This window comes from Numida meleagris, chromosome Z (genome assembly GCF_002078875.1).
Source record: "Numida meleagris isolate 19003 breed g44 Domestic line chromosome Z, NumMel1.0, whole genome shotgun sequence".
NCBI classification, from domain to species: Eukaryota; Metazoa; Chordata; class Aves; order Galliformes; family Numididae; genus Numida; species Numida meleagris.
Window position 1 is genome coordinate 54,492,519 of NC_034438.1, and position 20,416 is coordinate 54,512,934.

The following is a 20,416-nucleotide window of genomic DNA, read 5'->3' on the forward strand; positions in this document are numbered from 1 at the left end:
CTGTGGTGATAGGACAGGGGGAAATGGTTTCAAATGAAAAGTGGGGAGATTTAGACTGGACATAAGGAAGGAGTTATTTATGGTAAGGGTGATGAGGCACTGGTGTAAGATGCCCAGAGAGGTGGTGGATGCCCCGTCCCTGGAGACATTCAAGGTCAGGCTGGATGGGGCTCTGAGGAACCTGACCCAGCTGTAGATGATCTTTCAGTTCATATGATTCTGCAGATTCCTGTTGGTTTATCCGTTTGTTTCATTGAATCTTCTGTATCAGACCAGACTTGAAAAAAGAAACTTCTTAGTTTCTTTGGTACTAGATGGTATGACTGTGTCACGTGAAAGAGCATCTTTAATATGACTTTTGTTTTTCCCTTCTAAAACATAGGTGGTACAGGAGTCCTGTGGTGGCTCTATGCTAAGGAACGAATGTCTGCCAGTGCTGCTGAGACTCAAATAGCCAAAGAAAATCTTCAGGCTCTCCTGATCTATGCCATTTCAGCTACTATCTTCACAGTATGTTTTTCTAGTTACCATATGATTTTCTTGTCTCACCTTTCTGTTTGTTTATTCAGGTGGAAGGTTTATATTGCACAAGTTTTAAGAGTTTATTTTTACTACAAGCTCTGTTGCGGTGTCTTTTTTGTCTTCTTAGCATTGTTCTGTAATATGTTCTCATGTCAGAAGGGAGCTTTTGACTCTGCATCTGTTCTGTTATCCTCTTAAGATGTCCACAGAGACCTCCCATGAATAGCTGAATATGAAGCTCCCAATCTAGTTTCACCTATGACATTTTTGTTAGGTTCCCAGTTCAGAGATACTTTGCAATTTCAGTTTATTTAAAAGTCTTTTCATATTTCTGAAATCACTTGTTCCCAAATTTCTTCCACTTACACAAGGATCATTAGGAAGGTGCTGGTGCAAGCTGCCCAGAGAAGTTGTGGATGTTCCATCCCTTGAGGTGCTCAAGGCTGCCAGGTTGGATGGGGCCCTGGTTAGCATTATCTAGTGCCTGATTGAGTAATTTGTAACCCTCCCTAAGGAAGAGGGGTTGGGACTAGATGATCTTTAAGGTCCCTTCCAACCCAAGCCATTCTGTGATTCTGTGAACTGAAATCTAGCAACTACTGAACCACTGTATGTTCTCTCAGCCTTGTTATTTCTTTCAGAGTCACTGACCTTGCAACTAAAAATTGTCAATGATTGACTAACTTACATGACAAGTCTACCATACAATGTCCAAAAATGAATGTTAAAATTGTTTTCTTTGTTAAATCTTTCAATCTTGCTAATTTCATTGGCTTTAACAACATAATTGAGGGTGAAATCTGGCATACTCTTGTAAACCTGTAGCTGATGATGATTCCAAATAAATAATTTGAGATTAGAATTCCCTAAATGTGTAATTTGGAAAATAACTTCTCACCAGAAGAAGCTGATCCAGGTTTTATATTTTGATCTTGAGCTCTCAGAATAGAGCATATGTTAATGTTCTGTGTTTAAATGTCCCATCTGTGCAAAGTATTTTCTTGCTTATTTTTCAGTTCTCTAAAATGTGATTTGTAAAACTTCTCCCTCTAGGTTATCTTGCTCTTAATAATGTTAATTATGCGCAAACGAGTAGCTCTCACAATTGCCTTGTTCCATGTGGCCGGCAAGGTCTTCATTCACTTGCCACTGCTAGTCTTCCAGCCATTTTGGACATTCTTTGTGCTTATCCTCTTCTGGACGTATTGGACCACAGTCCTACTTTTCCTTGGTACTACAGGTAGGCAGCTCCCAGGCTTATTTTGAAAAGCATACTGTATTTAAACCAATTTTCACACATTTGAAGAAATGGTAATGTAAGGGCCATTGCATACATTTGCTGTCTCTGAAACATAAATACACTGGAAGTGTCTAGTATTTTCCAGATAAATAGTGAAATATTCTTTGTTTTTTTCTTCTGTTTGTACATGATATTCTGAAAGCAGCTATTGTACTCTGAATTTCTGCCTACTGTGAGAGCGTAGATGGGATCTTTGCTTGTGTTGTGATCTTGTCAAGAGCTCCTAGAATTAGTCAACCTTAGAGGTTCAAATCTTAGTTACTTCAGTAGAGAAGGCTAGCAAATGCTTTTAAAATGCAAGATGCTTGTTTTAGTTTGCAGTGAGTTGTGGACAAGACCATAATTCATCACAAAAACCTTAGAATTTTGAAAATTACTGTTTATCCAAATGTATCTGTGTTTCAGGTCACAGAGCTATTTCTGTATAATAGATCTAAGGAGGTATGAGTCTCACTGTGTAAATTATATCAAGAATAAAACAGACAAATCAAGAATGAAAATATAATAAAATTATTTTCATTATATTTAATTGTATGTGTACTTGGTACTTGGTTAGTCTTGGAAGTTTTCACCATAAGGCTAGAAACTGAAAATGTTGCAGGATTTTGAATATGCAGAAAAAAATTTAGTGCATTTTTTCAAATGCTGTTTTACTGATTGACTCAAAAGGTATGTCTTTCTTATGAAACATTTTCCTAAATCTGACAGCTAGTAGCATGAGTAGAATCTAGAGTGGTTCCTCTTTGAATGGTTATGAACAGCTAATCACTGTGAATCTTTTTTGACCTTGTTAATTTCTAGGTAGTCCTGTCCAAAATGAAGAAGGATTTGTTGAATTTCGGATGGTAGGCCCCTTGAAGTACATGTGGTGGTACCACGTAGTAGGACTGATTTGGATAAGTGAGTTTATCCTAGCCTGTCAGCAGATGACAGTAGCAGGAGCTGTAGTGACGTACTATTTCACAAGGTAAGGATAAGCTTAGCTTTATTGTGGGCAGCCTAGAAATGCAATTAGCAGAAATAATGAGGGATAGAGATTTTGGGAAGAATACTTCCTTTCTGCCTGAAAGCTGGAGAGTAGTTAATACAATTCAACTTGTCTTATATCATGTGAAGTCTTATGGTAACATGCTTTGCTGGTTGTGGATGATATTCTTGGGGTTTAGGATTTGAAATCTTGTTTACCTTGTAACCTGTGCACGTTGTAAAAACATGGGTGATAGTTTGCAAGAGAAGAATGCACCTAGAAGACCATATTTCACCATCTTTAAACTCAGTAGAGATTTAAAAACTACTGACAGCAATTTGTTATTTTAATTGCAAAACAATGCCCTTTAAATTAATCTTCATTAGCCTTTCTTAAACCAGATTGCTCAGGGTCTTAATAGATTCATTTACATATAGATTCTCACAAAATTATGTACAAATATTACAGTGATACAAAATATGTATGCATTAAAACTGCATATTTCGTTGCTGTATTTATGTCCCCAGTTGGGTATCAGAACATTAGAACATTACCCTGGCTATTCTGCATTTATCTGCTGGCTGTTCAAGAAAGCAATACTAATGCTTACGCAATGTTTTTTAACAACCTTCAGGTATTAGAATTTGGCTTCACAGAGATAAAAGACTGATTTCAGAATCACAGGCTTGTCCAGATAAATTCATCCAGGCTTGAGTTTTGTATCTGGTATTTGAAGACTTCTCTGAAGTTAAATGTGCTCAAAATGTACATGAAATAAGTGAAAATTATCTTCTTTAAGCCATTTAGGATCCACTTTTTTTCCCTAGAAAAACAAAAGAAAACAAAAACCAAACCACCAACAACAGAAAACAAAAAACCACCTGATATCAGATGCTTTATTAGTATTTCATGAGAATAAATGGTATTTCAGTGATCTGAAGTACTATGTTTTGGTTGAGAAGCAGAACTGTGGCAGTATTTTTTTGTAAGGAAAAGGATCAGCTATGCTAATTGTCTCTTTATCATCTATGTGAAAGTAAAATAGACAAAAATGCACATCATTATTCAGGAATGAACCTTCAGATTTTCTTGGTCTTTTCCAAACAAAATAAATACAGGTTCTCTGATTAAAGGGCAGCATGAGTAAAGGGTGTTGACACAATATTTAGCAGTGTTGATTTAATTAAGCAAGGTAAACTGAGATAGTATAGTGATGCTGTTCCCAAGAAAAAAAATATATATATTAGTATCCTATATACAAATGTGCTTCAGGAAGTGTTTTGGTATAAAAAGCTTTTCATGTGAAGGATATAAGAAAAATTTCTAGGGATATCCATCAACCATACTCTATTCTCTTGACATGCTGTGAAGAGTTTGATTTTTATTTTAATGGATTTTTTAATAATCATGCAGATATTTTTTGAAGTGCATAATCACAAATATTTAGTTTGTCTTTTTAGTTGTGACTGTTACCTGAACTAGGTCTCTTTAAAATATATAAAAGGCAAGGAATTTATTTACTGTGCTGACAGTAAGTAAATAATATTATAAACCATATTAATGATGGAGTCCTCCAATATACCGGTGAAATACATCTGAGAAGTTGTTATCAGATGTTGCAGGGTTGTAAAAAGTAAAGAACTATGAATGTGCAGAGTAAAGAGGATAGCTTTACATTGCTGCAGGTTAACAGTGCTTATGCTTCATCTGTTTTGTTGATTAATGATATCATGTTGATTTATGTTTATTTATGATATTCTATCACCTGAAAGTGTATGATTTTACTTCTAAATGTACCTGTCATTCCTTAATAGGAATTTTATTTCAAGTTAGCAATTATCAATTGTTCCCTACTGTTATTCTTTCATGAATTTTGAAGTAAAATTCTGAATTGAAAAGTGACTCACGAAGAAATAAAGGGCATGACATTGGAATTCCCCAATATTTTGCACGTTAGCAGCTTTCCACAGCAAAAAAGAAGTTATCTATTGAAGAATGTTTTAGATATGTTCGCTATTCATTCAACTTAGCAGGAAAGTGTCTCCTTAACTTGCTCAGTAACAGATCTCAGCACTGTACATTATAGAGTCATCACTCAGTTACATTTACTTGACAAGGAGATATTGGTCTGGTTGCCTAGGTGTAGTGCTTAGGCCTTAGCTTTTATGTGATTCTGTCCAAAGGGGAATTTGACTTCCTACACCTGAGCTCTAAAAGTTATTCTGAAGAAAGCATAGGGAAAACTTGTTCAGTTATCAACATTTCATGGTGAAGTTGCACAGAAGTTATTTTCATATGATGAAGAGTATTTCTTGATCTTTTTGAATGAAACTTGCATGAAAATTGTTTTCTCCTAAGATGGGAACACTTGTTCTTTTAATACGTTGTTACTTGGAGATATAGTATCTAAATTAGACATGCAGAATTGAGCCAAAATTGTGACTTGCAAAGACTGTCAGTGTTTTACATGGAGTGAATAACACTGTCACAACTAGAAGGAGGATGAGAAATTCCTTTTGCATGCTGGCCTGTTGAGAATTTGTAGCAATTCTGTAGGATGACAGTAAATGCATGTTGATCATTCTGTGTCATTCTTTTTCTCTTTCCAACAGGGAGAAAAGGAATCTGCCATTTACTCCTATTCTGGCATCTGTTAACCGCCTTGTCTGTTACCATCTAGGAACAGTAGCAAAGGGGTCTTTCATTATCACATTAGTGAAGATACCACGAATGATTCTTATGTATATTCATACACAACTCAAAGGAAAAGTAAGAGAAATAGATTCCATATCCTTTCTGAAACTCAAGGCCAGATGATTAGTTACAGATAATTTAGTTAAACTTATTGAGGAGGCTGAAAGTGTCATTTTGAAATACTTGGTCTTTCAAGGACCATAGGACTGAGAGTAACTGCTTGAGTTACCAAGTTGAGTATCAGTTACTGAAGCATGAAGTAATGTTATTTTCTTAAGATCTTTTAACTGTGTGTTTCTGCTTCCCTAAATTTTCTGCTTTCCTAGGAAAATGCTTGTGCTCGCTGTATGCTTAAAGCCTGCATCTGCTGCCTTTGGTGTCTAGAAAAGTGCCTGACCTACTTAAATCAGGTAAGATTTTCAGTATTCAAGTTTCATGGAAAGGAATGATAATATATGTGATTCGTAAAATGTAGTATAAGGCTGACTCATAATGTATTGTACTCTGGAACTGAACTGGACAATGGTGCTTAAATCTTCATTACTAAAATTAAAATACAAGGATTATATTAGTCTTTGTATATATTGGAAAAGTGAAAGCCTGTATTGATCTTTGCAAACTTTGTATCTCTACTTCAGATGAGATCGATTTATTTAGTGGTTGGAGGTGGTCCTCTATATGTCCTCTGCCAGGCTACATCTCATTCTAAAAATACATTTGCTGTGACAAGGGACTGAACCTTTTCTGGGTGTAGTGTTTCATGTTTACAGGACTGAAAAACAATAAGTAACATCACAGCGTCATTGTCATTTATAAAATGGAAAGAGTTGCAAGTTTTGACACACAGGGTGGTTAGACCACCTTGGGAAAGACATTTAGTTGGCCTGTGGTTTCACCACTGTTAAATACACCTTTAAATCTTTCTTTTACTGTTTTGGGCTTTGTTTTGCTATGTTTCTGGAAACAGGGAAAATAAAATCAGAAGAAAACAGCAGTGTAAACTTGAAAATCGTCATGGATAACTTTGAATGCAGTCTGTTGAAGTATCTAGAAGTTATCATGGTGGACTTGTATGACTCAAATGCTTTTATATTCCAGTTAATTTTCCTAACTATTTAATTGCTGCATGCCACTGCTCACTTCTTGCAGAGATACTCAAATACTGTTTAACTGATTTTTTTTAATAAACTTTTTAATTCATGGAGTATGAGTAAGGAAGCAGAAGAGTGGTAATTCCCTAGCTCATATCGTCTTCTATCTGGAACAACCTGGTACATACTGCTTGTTTGGACAACTCTCAAGGGCATCTTTACTGTATGACATGTGACTACTCAAAAGCCATATCTTTTCCTCCTCCTCATGCTTAACTCATTTTTAACTCCTTCCCCTGTTCACCTTTTGAAACATCATTCACTGAGTAAATCTTCACTTTCCTTTTCCCAGAATGCATACACAGCCACAGCTATCAACAGCACCAACTTCTGCACCTCAGCAAAGGATGCCTTTGTTATTCTAGTGGAGAATGCTTTGCGAGTAGCTGCCATAAACACTGTTGGGGATTTTATGTTGTTTCTAGGAAAGGTATGTCTACTGTATGCAGTTGTAATATTACCACTGCAGCTGCAAGCTTTCCTTAGCAATGACTTGTACCTCAGATACAAAATGCCTTAAAATTCCTGTTTCTTAGCTCTCACTTGATTGCATCTAGCTACACCACATTCAGAAGGAACTGTCCAAAATTTAGGGTAGCTGAATGGATGATATGCTTAGGTCAAGTAGAAATGGCTGGATGATGACAGTTTTTGCATGAATACATTTTTAGGGAGTCAAGCAAAGTGTGGCTCAAAATTTTGAAGTTTTGATTGTTTTTGTAGTCAGAAACATAAAATCTTAAGGCATTTCCTCTGAATTATGCTCTCTGTGTTTTTGTTGAAAGTTGGCACTTTTTTGATCACCATTTTTGACAAAATTGCACTGGAAGGCAGTTTGGGAGTCCGCAATTAAGAACTGTTTGGATAAGCAACAAAGTTACTTGTCCACTGAGAACTGAAGTAGACTAAGATAATTCCTATGGTCAGTCAGCTTCTTGTCTCTCCAGGAACTCCTCTGTACTTGATGCTGGTGAGGCCGTACCTCAAGTACTGTGTTTAGTTTTGGGTCTCTCTGTACTAGAAAGACTCTGAGACCCTGAAGTGTGTCCAGAGAAGGGCAATGAAGTGTCTGGAGGACATGTCTTAGGAGGAGCAGTTGAGGGAACTGGGATTGTTTAGTCTGGAGAAGAGGAGGCTCTAGGGAGACATTAATGCTTAAAACTACAGTGATCTGAAAGGAGGTTGTGGTGAGGTGGGGATCAGCGTATTCTCCCACATAAGAGTCAGGACGAGAGGGAATGGCCTTAAGTTTTGCCATGGGAGATTCAGGTTGGATATTAGGAAAAGCTTTTTCTCAGGAAGAATGGTGAGGTATTGGAACATGCTGCCTAAGGAGGTGATGGAGTCACCATCTCTTGAAGTGTTCAAGAGCTATGTAGGTGTGGCACTAATGGACGTGATTTAGTGTGCACGGTGGTGATAGGTTGATGATTGGACTTGATGTGGGAGGTATTTTCCAACCTTAATGATTTCGTGATAGAGATCTATAATCCAGTAAATTACTAGCCTTCAGAGGATTTATTTACTAATAATATTATAGTAAATAACTGCCATTATTTACTATAATCTGATACCTGTCCACTTAAATCACATGAAATTTGGCCACTAGTTGAACTGAGCTGTCTTCCTTATTACATTCTTATCTGTTAAATCAGACTTCAGTGTACTGAGCTTTTAGTCCAGTAACTAAATCAATGAGATGTGTGGACAAGTAAATATATAATGAAAATATAAATGCTATAGGGATCATAAAATACTTAGTGCAGTTTTATGGAGGTGTCTGAGATGTGTTAGAGAACATCTCCTGTAAAGGACTTCTTTAAAATTATTAGAGAAATACACCAGTAACAGAAATGTTGAAATGAACAGTGCAGTTTATCAAAAATAGTGTCAACTAAACAGTGTTAGGTTGCCAGCCTATCTCCTCTACAATCCAACCCTGTGTTTTCATGATACAGTTCAGATGACCTATTTTACAATTTGGAGTTTAGCTGTAGTTCATAATAAAAGGTTTATAAATGTTAAAAATCTTGAGTGTCCTCAACAGTTGTTATTCTGAAAGATCAAGCTGGTACCTAGTGAAATAACTCCATAGTTTTATGGAAACAGATATATGATGTGCCTTATGTGTAGTAGAACCATTGTAATCTGACCTATAATATAATATGATCATTTCTAATTCTGATCTCCTTCCTCTGTATGGAGACACGGTGGTAAGACAAACTTGGAAGATGTTTTGGCCAAGTTATTTCTGACAGCAAAATAAAAACCATACCGTCCCCCCAAGCGTCACTCCCAAGACAAACAAACCAAAACCAAACAAATTGCACCTAAGTTGTTTGATAACATCTGGTTCTGTCTTTTTTTTTGATAGTCAGCATATTCTTTTTTTTATGGGAATATTCTGTAACACTAGAACTATTAACAGTTGGATATAAATATAATTAGACCTGAAAAATACCTTTTGTATTGAAGGATGTGTTTGAAACTGTTCTGATTTGCATTTGATGGACCAACAAATGAAACATCATTTCTACTCAGATGTGGGGAATCAAGGATGCTATTATCACTAGCATCTGCAACTCCTAGCTATAGGATTGACAGAGCAAAAGAGAGTAATTTGAAATAAGAAAAGTCTAATGATACAAGCCTTTTGTTTATTTATGTTTCTCCTCTTCAGGTCCTGATTGTCTGCAGTACAGGTTTGGCTGGGATTATGTTGCTGAATTACCAACGAGATTACACTACCTGGGTGCTGCCTCTCATCATTGTCTGCCTCTTTGCATTCCTGGTTGCTCACTGCTTCCTTTCCATTTATGAAATGGTTGTTGATGTCCTTTTCTTATGTTTTGCCATCGATACAAAATACAATGATGGAAGCCCTGGGAGGGAATTCTACATGGATAAAGTTCTCATGGTAAGTTCCCATAGCTCTCTAAGTCTAAGCGTGTAGTTCCCTAAGTGCAGTGAATGCATTAGTTGAGTATAATTTTTTTTAATTTAGATGACCTCGCTGTCTTATTCATGACTTGAATAAGAGTCTTTACTCAGCCAGCAGTGGTGTGATGAGCATTAGATAAGTAGTGAGGCCTCCCGGATTTTGACATTATCGATTCTTACTTCTGCTTGCTGTCATCTGGATGAGCAGTCCTCATACAGAATCATACCTTTGGGTATCATTTGGGTTTGGGTATCAATTCTTGTAAATGATGCAGTGCAGAACAGAAGGCAGCAAAACAGTGGGGAAAGGTTTGCTTCTTGTTCTTTCCTAAAAAAAAAAAAAAACAAAAAAAAACAAAGGACCTCCCTTGTGATGTAGAAGAGAATAAAAACATCAGAATATTCCACCTCATGTACAGCTAGTGACCACGTTAAAGTTTTTCTTTTCAAATGGACAGCAACCAGAAATACCTCCTCAGTCTGTCATGCATAAAAGCAATGGGTTTTATGTTCTGTGCTGGAGCCTAGATTTTACGTCAAGACCCTTTGCACAGTTCAGTTTTTGTTGTTCTGTCTTATTCCCTGTTCAGTCTAACTGGAGAGTAAGACACTAAAATTGTGCTCCTCGGATCATTCAGTTTGTTGCTGAGTAGATGATTTCTCGATAATGTTTTACCATTTTAAGTGGCCCTTTGCGCTCCCAGATGTAAGCTAGAGGAAGATGTTTGTGACTTCTCATCATAATTTTTTTCCCGGTTTCTTGTTACAAAACTGCCAAGAATTTAACATTGAATGCTGGTAAAACACTGCAGAGTCTAGGGCGTATAGTAAAAGAGAGTGCTAGCTGATGACTTGCCTTTTAGTACAGAGTCAGAGTAAAACGCAGCACGCTGTCTAAGAAGACAGGACAGAATCAATCACAAAAACATTGCAGTTTTCTTTAGTCAACAGTAGGTATCACAAAATGCTAGTAGCTAAAGTTTACTGAAATTTGATATAGAGCGCTTGCCTTTAGGAGGGGAAAATAGATGAAAAACACCTCTGTTAGTCTTTAAATAGGTAGTTTTGATTGGGGAAAATTTGAAGAATGTGCATTCAGGGAAGTCAGGGTGAACAAGACTTTGCTAGTAATTATCTCCAAGTCACTCTGTTTAGTTGAGTTCTAATATTACACATAATTCTTAGGTTGAGGTTTAGTAACTGCAATTTGTTTTTGTGACAGTTGCCCTCATACCTTCCTTCCTTCCCCAAAAAAGGGAAGCTTTGTGGATAGTACAAAAGTTGTTACAGCATCCCATGACAGATAGTTGTCTGGCTTCCAGTTCTTCAGAATTTGATAGTGAAGAACCTTGTGGTGGCTCTTTTGATATTTTATGGATAACTTTACCCAAGAAAAGTGGAAGAAGGAGGTTGCATTGACTTTTTGAGCAGTTACATCTCTGAAGTTTTGAATTTAGATTAGATATTTGAAGTCTGCTCTGGTAAAGCACTTTTCACGTTACTGCTGTTTTTCAGGAATTTGTGGAGAATAGTAGGAAATCTATGAGAGAAGCTGGCCGGGGAGGTGGAGCTGAGGGCAGAGAGCTAAAAGCAATGGTAGGTGCAGATGAGGAGGTGGCCATCCTCCAAGAGTTTCACTTTTACTTCTTCTCCCTCTTTGTCTTTACTGACTGCACTTCTTCAGGAGAAGTTTTTGTTCTCTGTATCACTCAAGATGTTCTGCTTTTTCTGTTTGTGAGCTTGCCTATCACCTGGATGGCAGAGTTTTTGTCACAGCTGAGACCATCTCCTGTAAAAGTAAGATGAAAGGAACTGTGTCATATGAAACAAATGCAGTATTGTTTCATCAGGCTTAATGGTGTGGTATACAAATAGTCTTAACTGCTGAGAACTTTCAAAGTAAGATGATTCTGGAATTCATTAGACTATTCTGACTTCAATCCGCTTTCCAGTCTTGAAATAAACTATTTTTGTTTATCTTACATACGCTGCAAAAGCCTGAGGAATACTACTGAGCACATCTGTTGTTGCAAAGTAGAACCAGGCATTTAAAGCTGTCACCAAATTACTTTATATATCGTCAAGGGATTGTGTACAGTGATTCCTTTCAACCTGCTCAAATGACATTTCTCCCAGTTGTTTGTTTTTATTGCCAACTACTTATGTTGCTTGTCTCTTTGTGTGCTCTTTCCATCTCACACTGTCAAATATGCGGACAGTGAACAATGCACCATTTATGCTTCTGCAGCCTGTCTTACTTATGATGTGCCTATTAGGAAGGCATTGCATGTCTGAGTAGCCTGGAATAAGGAACAGCCTTATATGGTACAAGTAACAGATAGGTGGATCAGTATGGAAGGTGGAGAACTGAGAGCATATGATGGAAAGCCAGTCTGGGCAAGGTATGACTTGTCATTGTGCAATATGACTTTGTGAAATCCAATCATCTTCAGTCACTAATTTCTCAGATTATTTGGGGCCTAACTCAGTTATTCACCAAGTGGACAGTCTGTTAATCTAATGGGATCCAAATAAGTGTATGCTAATAATTAGAATTTTTAAAATTATATACCTGAAGCCATGTTGCATGAGCACTTTTTGACCTAGCTGGAATGAGTTCCTGCTGTAGAACTGGTAGATGTGTAGCTTTGCGTGTTTTGCTATTTCATTATAGTGTACCAGTTTCTAGATTTGCTTATGCCTAAATGCTTCTGTGTCTATACATTTTAAAAACAAATTCTATGCTCATTTATTGTTTCCTTCAGGGAGTAATTCTAGCTGTTCAAACAGACACTTACATTGGGATCTTCAGAGTGGTCTAAATACTATAACAATGAAGCTGCCTTTAAAATGATTGAAAATTGGGTTTGCAGACTCTCTATTCACATGCACAAGAATTATCCTTCCAAAATTTTATGTTATTGTAAACCAGTAGTTTGAATTAGAGATTTAGAGGTTTTCTGCTTATGCTTTCCTCACTGCTAGCACAGACCAGTGCTCAGACCTGTACTTGACTACCTAAAGCTTCATTATGAAAGCTTATATTCATTCCCCTTGTAAAAAAGGCAAAGGAAGTACTGGCAAGTCAAGCATCTTTTATTCTTGTAGAAACATTACTCTAGGCGCTTGAGCCTGGCAATGATAAGAACTCCTAGAACTGCTGGAGAAGATGCTGAGCACTTGAGACTCAGTGTGAGTGTCATGTGCTGAATTACTCCCAGTTCTGCTGCTCATTTGGTAGTCTTGTTTGGAACTGATGGGGCCTTGTTTTCTCAAGAGGTCTTCAATTTTAGGGTGTTAAACCCAGATGAGTAAGGTAACTATTAGGTTCTCACTTCCTGACAAGGGCTGTGCACAGCATGGATAGTGGCCAATTATTACTTCTGGGAAGTTTCTGATACCTTGCACCAAAGCATTGATAAAGGTTTCAGACGCATCTGGATTAGCATCATTAATATGTCTGTTCTGTAACCTGTAGTCCCAAAATTGGATGTCTCAATAGTTTTTCTTAAAAAAAAAACAAAAAACAAAAGAACAACAAATAATCTTTACTGTTTTGCCTCAGTTTTCTTGAAATGACTATTTCCTAGGCATGACAGTTAGTTCTAAAAATGGAGTGCCCTAAATGCATTTGTATTTTAGGTAGATATTAATACCAGAGATGAGGAAACATTTAGAACCTTCAGTCTCTGAAGAGACTGTCAAGAAAACCTTTTTGCACTTTCCTTATGGTTTCCAGTGACCCCTTTGAATCAGTTTTCCTTGACCTATGGCATTTGTCTAAGACTATACTGTATGACTTTGTTTTCTAGGCCTCTGGAGCAAGTTCATCTTGAATCTAGCCAGCCATATTGGAACCCATTGACATTCCAAAACAATATATATATACAGATATATATATATATATAAAAATAATCAGCCAAAATCAGAGAAAAGGAACAGGGATTTAATACTTTTTTTAACAATTATTTTTGTGAAACATGTACTCTTTTCATACGGGTGGCTTTTACAAGCAGCTTTATCATTGTTCCATTTTTTAAAATTTATTCATTGTAGTCACAGAAATGTTGATTCTTATCTGCTTGATATTTCACAATCTGGAGGAGGTATTGTAAAGATAATCTTAATGATGATTGGGTTTAGACACAGTTTTCCAGTGACATGGCTAATCTGCTGAGAGTTTTTTGTTTGGTTTGTTTAAATTTGCACTAAGTTTAGGATAGCTACATGTAAGGAAAACCTTCAAATCAAGAAAAGTCTTAAATTTAGCTTTTTAAAAGGTAGTTTCAGTGATAGTTAATTCGGTTCTAACTGGTTTGTAAGCAGTCATTTTATTTTACAGCCCTGGCAGGGCCCAGTTTTGTTTATCAGTATCAGATATCACAGTAACCAACTCCTCAGGTATTCATATGTGTGGGAGCCCTTGCATCTCCTATTCAGCAGAAACTAGAAAATGGGGAATAAAGATTTTTATATGCAATTTACTTCCTGTTTTACCCTACTTACCTTTTAACCAGTTCCTCCCTCTGGCCTGAATTCAGTAGCCTCCTTTAAACGTCAGCAGTGCTCCTTTAGGGACATGGATTCTCCATATGAGCAATTCAAATAACAGATTATTAAAGCTCAGTCTTAGTCATACTCATGATTAATTCATGACTTGATGTAAAGATGCTGAGGATGGAAAGAGAAATGAACTGTAATACTGTACAAACAAGTACTCTATAGTTCATTTAATGTCAGAGAGGTTTGGGATGTGTAAGGGACCATTCCTTGCCTATTGTTTCACCCATATTTATATGTACTGTAGCAGGTGGTTAAAACAGGAAAGGGCAGAGAAACATTTCTTTGGAAGTGTAACTGCCCAGGATAATTATCTGGAGTCATCGAATAATGATAAGAGAACGTGTTTTGTTTTTGTTTTAAAAAAAAAAAAAAAGCAGTAGTAGTATGGTTCTGAGATAATTGCATTTTTTTCAGTCTGGAAGTTCATCAGATATGAATGCTAATATTTTGTTCAGCCTATTGTAACGGTAAATGGTTAAAAGTGTATTTGCTAAGAATTCATGATCTGTCAATGCTATATAGTCCTTTTGTTACAATTTTTTTAAGAAAACTATTTTTGTTAATGTAAAGTTAATACTTCAGAGCAGAATTTTTAAACTTATTGCACTAAATATAAGCTCTGTACAAATAAATAATGCCTCAATGGTTTGATCACTCCATTCAAGAAAACCCTTTGAAAGAGGAAAAACCCTTCTGTAGGAGCTTTGCAATGGAGTGGAGAGGTATGTCTAGTTAAAGAAACTCAGTTGTACTCATGGTTTGAAGAGTAAGCAGTTCTCTGTGCTTCCTTTCAGAGGGTCAGATGTTTAAAAAATAGTGTCATTTAACTAATCAGTGCTCTTACCTTTTGGCAATAGTGGAATGTTTCACTTTTGCTTCTAGAAGTCATTTGATACTTACATTTGTTTAGTTTTCTTTCATAAGCCAATTAAAAAGATTTACTCTTTTCATATCACAGAAACCAAACAGTATGAAAAGAAAATAAAAATATTTAAAGGTGGTAGCTGCTGGGGAGGCGGGAAGACAGAATTACCCAGTTTCACAAGCACTAGACACTTGTTTAACCAGACCATATCAGCTCCGCTGACATCAGGAGGGCTCTCTTAAGTAGTGAAGTTGTAAGATACATTTGTGTGTATATGTATGTTAACTGAACTAGAACTTCAGCCTAGGATTCAGACTGGAGCACTGACTGGCGAGGCGTCTCAATGTGAGCTAGAAGTCAGGCTATGTAGAAGAAGCCCTGGAACAGCCTTAAGCTTGTGGAGAGAAAGCATTCCTGCTGTACCAGCTGCTAAAGCTGCAGTTGCACTGAACACTGTTACGTGTGTAGATCAGTGGGGTTTAGCAACAGAAGTTTAAAAACTGGCTCAGATGAATCCTAGAAACTGGATTCCAAGGCTAAGAGACTTTCCACATACCCAGTTGCTTCCAGAGAACTGTAATTTCCGTCTTGTTGGAAATTATTGGAGGTGCTTTGATCAAAGCCTTGGATTCTGCTTATTTTGACAACAAATATCTGCCGTGACAAGTTCTGCAAGTTTGTGCTCTCTGCTCACTGGAAGTGGGAGCTTTTCTCTGCAATCACAACTAGAACTGCAAGTGGAAACAAATTTTGTATTTTTGTATGACTTGACTGTGCACCATTTTTATAGCAGTTTATCCTGTTTTAAGAACAAATTTGATTTATTTACATGGTGTTTAAAAGATACAGGCAACACTTTTCTATGAGTAGCTGTAACGTTTAAGTGACAAATCTATATCATGACAGAGTTCTTAATAAAATCATATGCACCATTCTTGTGTGTATCTGGCATGCTGAGCTTTTCAGTCATGCCAAACTGCATTCCACCAACACGCAGGCTTTCCAGTGGCCCTTCAAAGCTTTTGAATGTTATTTGAAGTGAATTGCAACCAGGTTACAAGCTGTCCTCTTCCAGTGTGGTCTTGTGCAAGGAGATAAGTAGAAGATTGGAGTCTTTAAAAAAAAAAAAAAAAAAAGACTTTTCAGGGCAAACCTAAACTCTGCTTTCCTCCATTAGTGGAGGTAGTGGAGAATACTTGAAATGTAAATCCCTAGTTGGAGTGAAGGTGCTGGTGACTGCCAGTTGAGATGGATTAAATACTCTTTTTGCCATCAGTGTATGAACTGCTTTGTGGGAAGCAGTCTGCACCGATTAGTGATGCTGCACTGGGAATAACACTGCAGGAGGACCAGATGTGGCAGCTGAGACACAGAAATCATCTCCTTGGAAAGTCCACTAAACCAAGCAGTGCATGAGGACTGGTGATTCAAGCCAATGTAGTTACTGGTTCCCAGCATTTGGTTTCTGCAGACAGTCTGGAACATAGCCTCTAATCAGCTAGGCTTCAAAGGAAAAAAGCTTGCCATTCTTTTAATTGTTTAATTCTTCTCATTTTCTTACCCTCCGTCTTATTTGGAGGCTGAGCAACGTTTCTGTAGCTTTAGCAGAGATTTGAACTAGATAATTTCCTTCCCAACCCCTGTGATTCTTTCAGCCCTAAAGAATCTTTGTTCTTTTAGCTCTCATTTCTGTATTGCTCTTTCGGCAAAGGAGTACCAAGCGGCTGAGTGTCAGCTCCCCCTGTCCCACTGAACTTAGCCCATGCCTTCTCACCTTCCCAAGGCAATGATATCAGCTGGACTGAATGGGAGGGGGAGTAGTTGCAGAGTTGAAGTTCTGAGATGTTTTTTTGTGTGTGTGATACCATTCCATCACTGTGTTTGCTGTGATTAGGAGTGCAACACATTACTTCTGCAATTTCAGTACTGCGCTGCAGCTAAACTCAGCATGTGGTATGGCCAATTTAGAACTTCCCTTAGTTTGTGTTCATACTCCCAGCTGCTAAAAACAAGGTTGGGTTTTACGTGTGGCCTTAGCTTGGTATGGTAACCCAGGGATGTTGTGTATAAGGAAGCATGTCCTAGAAGGGAAAACGTCAAGTGGAAAACGAAGTACATGCTGTAGTGGGTTGACCCTGCCTGCCAGGTAAGCCCCTACTCCCCTTGCTCCTTACTTTCCAAGAGGACTGGGGGAAGAATCAGAATGTGGGTTGTGGTAAGGACAGATGATTAAATAAAGGAGAAAAAAGCGAGAGGAAAAAAAAACAACATCAACCAAGTGATGCAAAGGCAATCACTCACCACTTCCCACCAGCAGACTGATGCCCAGTCAATCTCTGAATAATGGCTACTTTGGAGGACTTGTCTCCCTCCCCTGGTTTTATTTCTGAGCATGAAATTCCATGACACAGTGTATTTCTTGTGTGGTTTGGACCATCTTTCCCAGCTGTGTCCTGTCTCAGCCCTTGCCCACCCCCAGCCTCCTCTGTGGGAAGGGAGGGACAGAGAAGGCCATGACCCTGTGGGAGCACCGCTCAGCAGTGGGTACAACACTGGTGTTCTGCCAGCACTGCTCTGATCACAGATCTAAAACACAGCACCATGTGAGCTCCCATAAAGAAAATTATCTCTGTTCTGGTCAGACCCAGCACACAGGTCCGCTTACCTAACTGTTAACCCAAGACTCACTTCCCACATTTCTGTACGGCACCTTCTCAGGGTGGTTACTTCTTTCTGAAAGGGCTTTTTTCAGAGTAGGCGATGAGTCTGCTCCGCAGTGCTCCCTTTAGGGAGGGAGCAGAGTATGCTGACTTTTACTCTTTCAGCACAAAATGGGGATGTAAAGCAGAAATGAGCCCTGTCTGTATCAGCGTACTGGCAACTGAGCAGCCAGCGCTGGAGACAACATATTTAATGTGCCCTCAGGGCCTGCACTTTAGTGGTTTGCTCTGAGTAGTTATGATGTATTCTATGAATGTATGTTACAGAGTCAAAATAAAATGCATGTAGCAGACATATACTCGTCATCACCATCCAGTGATCATTTGGTTCTGAATGCGTATTACATGAATAAACATTAGAGATTAAAAGTAGATACCTAACAGTGCACATCCCAGTTTTGTAAATCATGGCTTTGCCTGTGCAGATACTGTTTACTAAATCTGAACATCTCAAGCCCATTGTTTCTTGAACAGCTTGTGTGTCACATTATCACTACTGAAGTTCCGTTTCATCTTTGTGGAAAAAATATAGCTCCTTCCCAAAGGAGTAAACTCCTTCCCCTCCGTGGAAATAAACAAAAACTGTTTCACAGAACAAAACCCAACAGACTTATCTGAAGCATTTCTTGCCCTCAGCTTTTTGTTGGGATGATGGAAGTTTACTCTAAATATTAAATTTTTCAGTGCTCTTCCAACTGTTTCACCTCTGCTGTTATTTCCATCACATTACAAGAGAGATAATGGAGATTAGTAACTTTATATTTCTTGTGCTCTGTAGCAAATACTCTTCTCAAGTTGTTTTTTTTATATTTAGAGAGATGAAAGAAGAGATAAGTTTTATCTTTTGTGATGTGGGTCATACACAGAAGGCAGAATTTCTGGTCTAGGATGGAACTGCGAGGTATCTTGCAGTGTTTGCAAGCTGATGCAACCAAGCCAAAGCTCTTTAGAGACAACAGGATTATGAGAGTATTTCCAAGGATAATAGGTAGCGTGAATCCATCTAAAATATCCATTGGGAGGCTAAAATACTTGGCATTCGTCTGAGAGAAATCAGCTAAAACAGAACTACAGAAAACTAAGAAACTCCATCACATTCTGCTCCTTTGTCTCACTGAAACCATCACTTGATGTGTGAATATACTGAGCACAATTTGGTATTTTAAGCATTTGGTAATTTTCTGTAAAATTGTAGGGCTCCCTCTAGAACCAAAGTTGCAAGAATTTAGAGCAAAAGTAATAGGTAACTGCAGAATTAGCCAAATGTCTGAAGTTTCAAAGACAGCTCTGGCATCTCTGAAGTATTACAGTAGTGGTGGTGGCTACCACTCCTCAAGTGTGCCACCTCTCCCCTCTTGCTTGATTGAAATATGAGCAGGTAACCACCACTTCAGAAAGGTCCAGTGTGATTGTGAAGCTGAAGACTCCTGAAAGCCAGCAAAAGCTGAGCACTGACTGGAGTCCCTGTGAAACTCATGATTTTTAACTTTAAAATAAATACTGTATGTGCTCTGGTGTTGATTTTGGATGGATCCGTCCCTGCTCAAACTGAAGAGTATCTTGTTAGAAAAACGGAGCAGCTGTGGGGTCATCTGTGTGGAGGGGGAGAAGAGGAATAACACAGCAAAAGCTTGTTTTGTTTCTAATTTAGGGCAGGGAGCAAATGCTGAAGGCCAGTGGAGCCGTGGAGAGCAGAGTTTCACAGGTAGAAAGTAGTTCACAGAATCTTCATAGTAAAGAAAATTCACATTACATTTCACAGACATCTCACTGCAGTGTCCCCTGTGCCCGGCTTTTATTTTGCTCTTCAGGGCAAGAAAGGTGTAAACTTATGGAGAAGAATTATTTTTATACTTTGAATTGTGTTGCTGGTTACAGTAACTGTGATAAGGAGAAAGGAAAATCTTCCAAACAAATGTTAAAGGCTTGACAGTACTCAAAAAATTCTCCTGTTGTCATAGCCCATCAAATCTTCGTGCAAAAAAGAGCTTTTCATACTCTTTCACTCACAATTCTAACTGGGAAGTTAAACTTCTGGGCTGTTTGAGTAATGTACATTCAACTAAGATAAATTAACAACTGCTCCATTTTTCCAGTGGAATGCCACCTCCTTTTGGAATGGGAAAAGTAAATGTGAGACTGTTTATTGTTGTCTGAGAACTAGAAGTGTTTTGTACTGCAAGCTGTGAATGCAGGAAGAGAAGGGAAATATAACAGTGCTGATCTAATCTTAGATTTTCTGTGTAAACTGACATTGTGCCAGAATACTGATGCAAAACTGTATTTTAGTCTAAGAAATGTATAGATTTTTTAATGTATCAAAATAAAGTTTGGTTTTTGGTTAAATAAGAAAGTCTCTCTGTCTCTGTGGAGTGCTAAGAGCCACCTTTCCTCATAGAAATGCTGTCTCGCAGCCCTGAAAGCAAGCAGAGTTCACCCAGGTCTTTGTCTCAGCTTTTCTGCACTGTGCCAGCCTGCCCTCTAGATGGGAAGCTGCAGCAGTGCTGTGCGTGGCTTTTTGTCTCCCTCACTGGTCCTGGTGCCAAGAAAAGCCACGCGATACAAATGCTTTGCTGGGCTGGGTGGGGTTTTGCAGAGCAAGTGTGTTTTTGTGTTTTTTTTTTCTCACAACCCTTTTGCTCCTCAGGTTCTCTCTTGGGGGTATGGAAGTGCCTCATTAACTTTATGCTGTAT

The 20,416-nt window shown here is 38.0% G+C and overlaps 1 protein-coding gene across 2 annotated transcripts in view; it reads left to right on the top strand.

Moving 5' to 3' along the window:
• SLC44A1 (solute carrier family 44 member 1) overlaps positions 1-20,071 on the top strand; it is a 68,691-nt gene extending 48,620 nt beyond the window's left edge. For both annotated transcript variants that reach the window (XM_021380164.1, XM_021380163.1), the window contains exons 8-16: positions 383-510; positions 1,576-1,762; positions 2,624-2,789; positions 5,402-5,558; positions 5,810-5,893; positions 6,927-7,064; positions 9,315-9,551; positions 11,090-11,170; positions 13,387-20,071. In XM_021380164.1, coding sequence (XP_021235839.1) covers positions 383-510; positions 1,576-1,762; positions 2,624-2,789; positions 5,402-5,558; positions 5,810-5,893; positions 6,927-7,064; positions 9,315-9,551; positions 11,090-11,170; positions 13,387-13,410 — 1,202 coding nt within the window. In that variant the 3' untranslated portion in view covers positions 13,411-20,071. The remainder of the gene's footprint in view (positions 1-382; positions 511-1,575; positions 1,763-2,623; positions 2,790-5,401; positions 5,559-5,809; positions 5,894-6,926; positions 7,065-9,314; positions 9,552-11,089; positions 11,171-13,386) is intronic.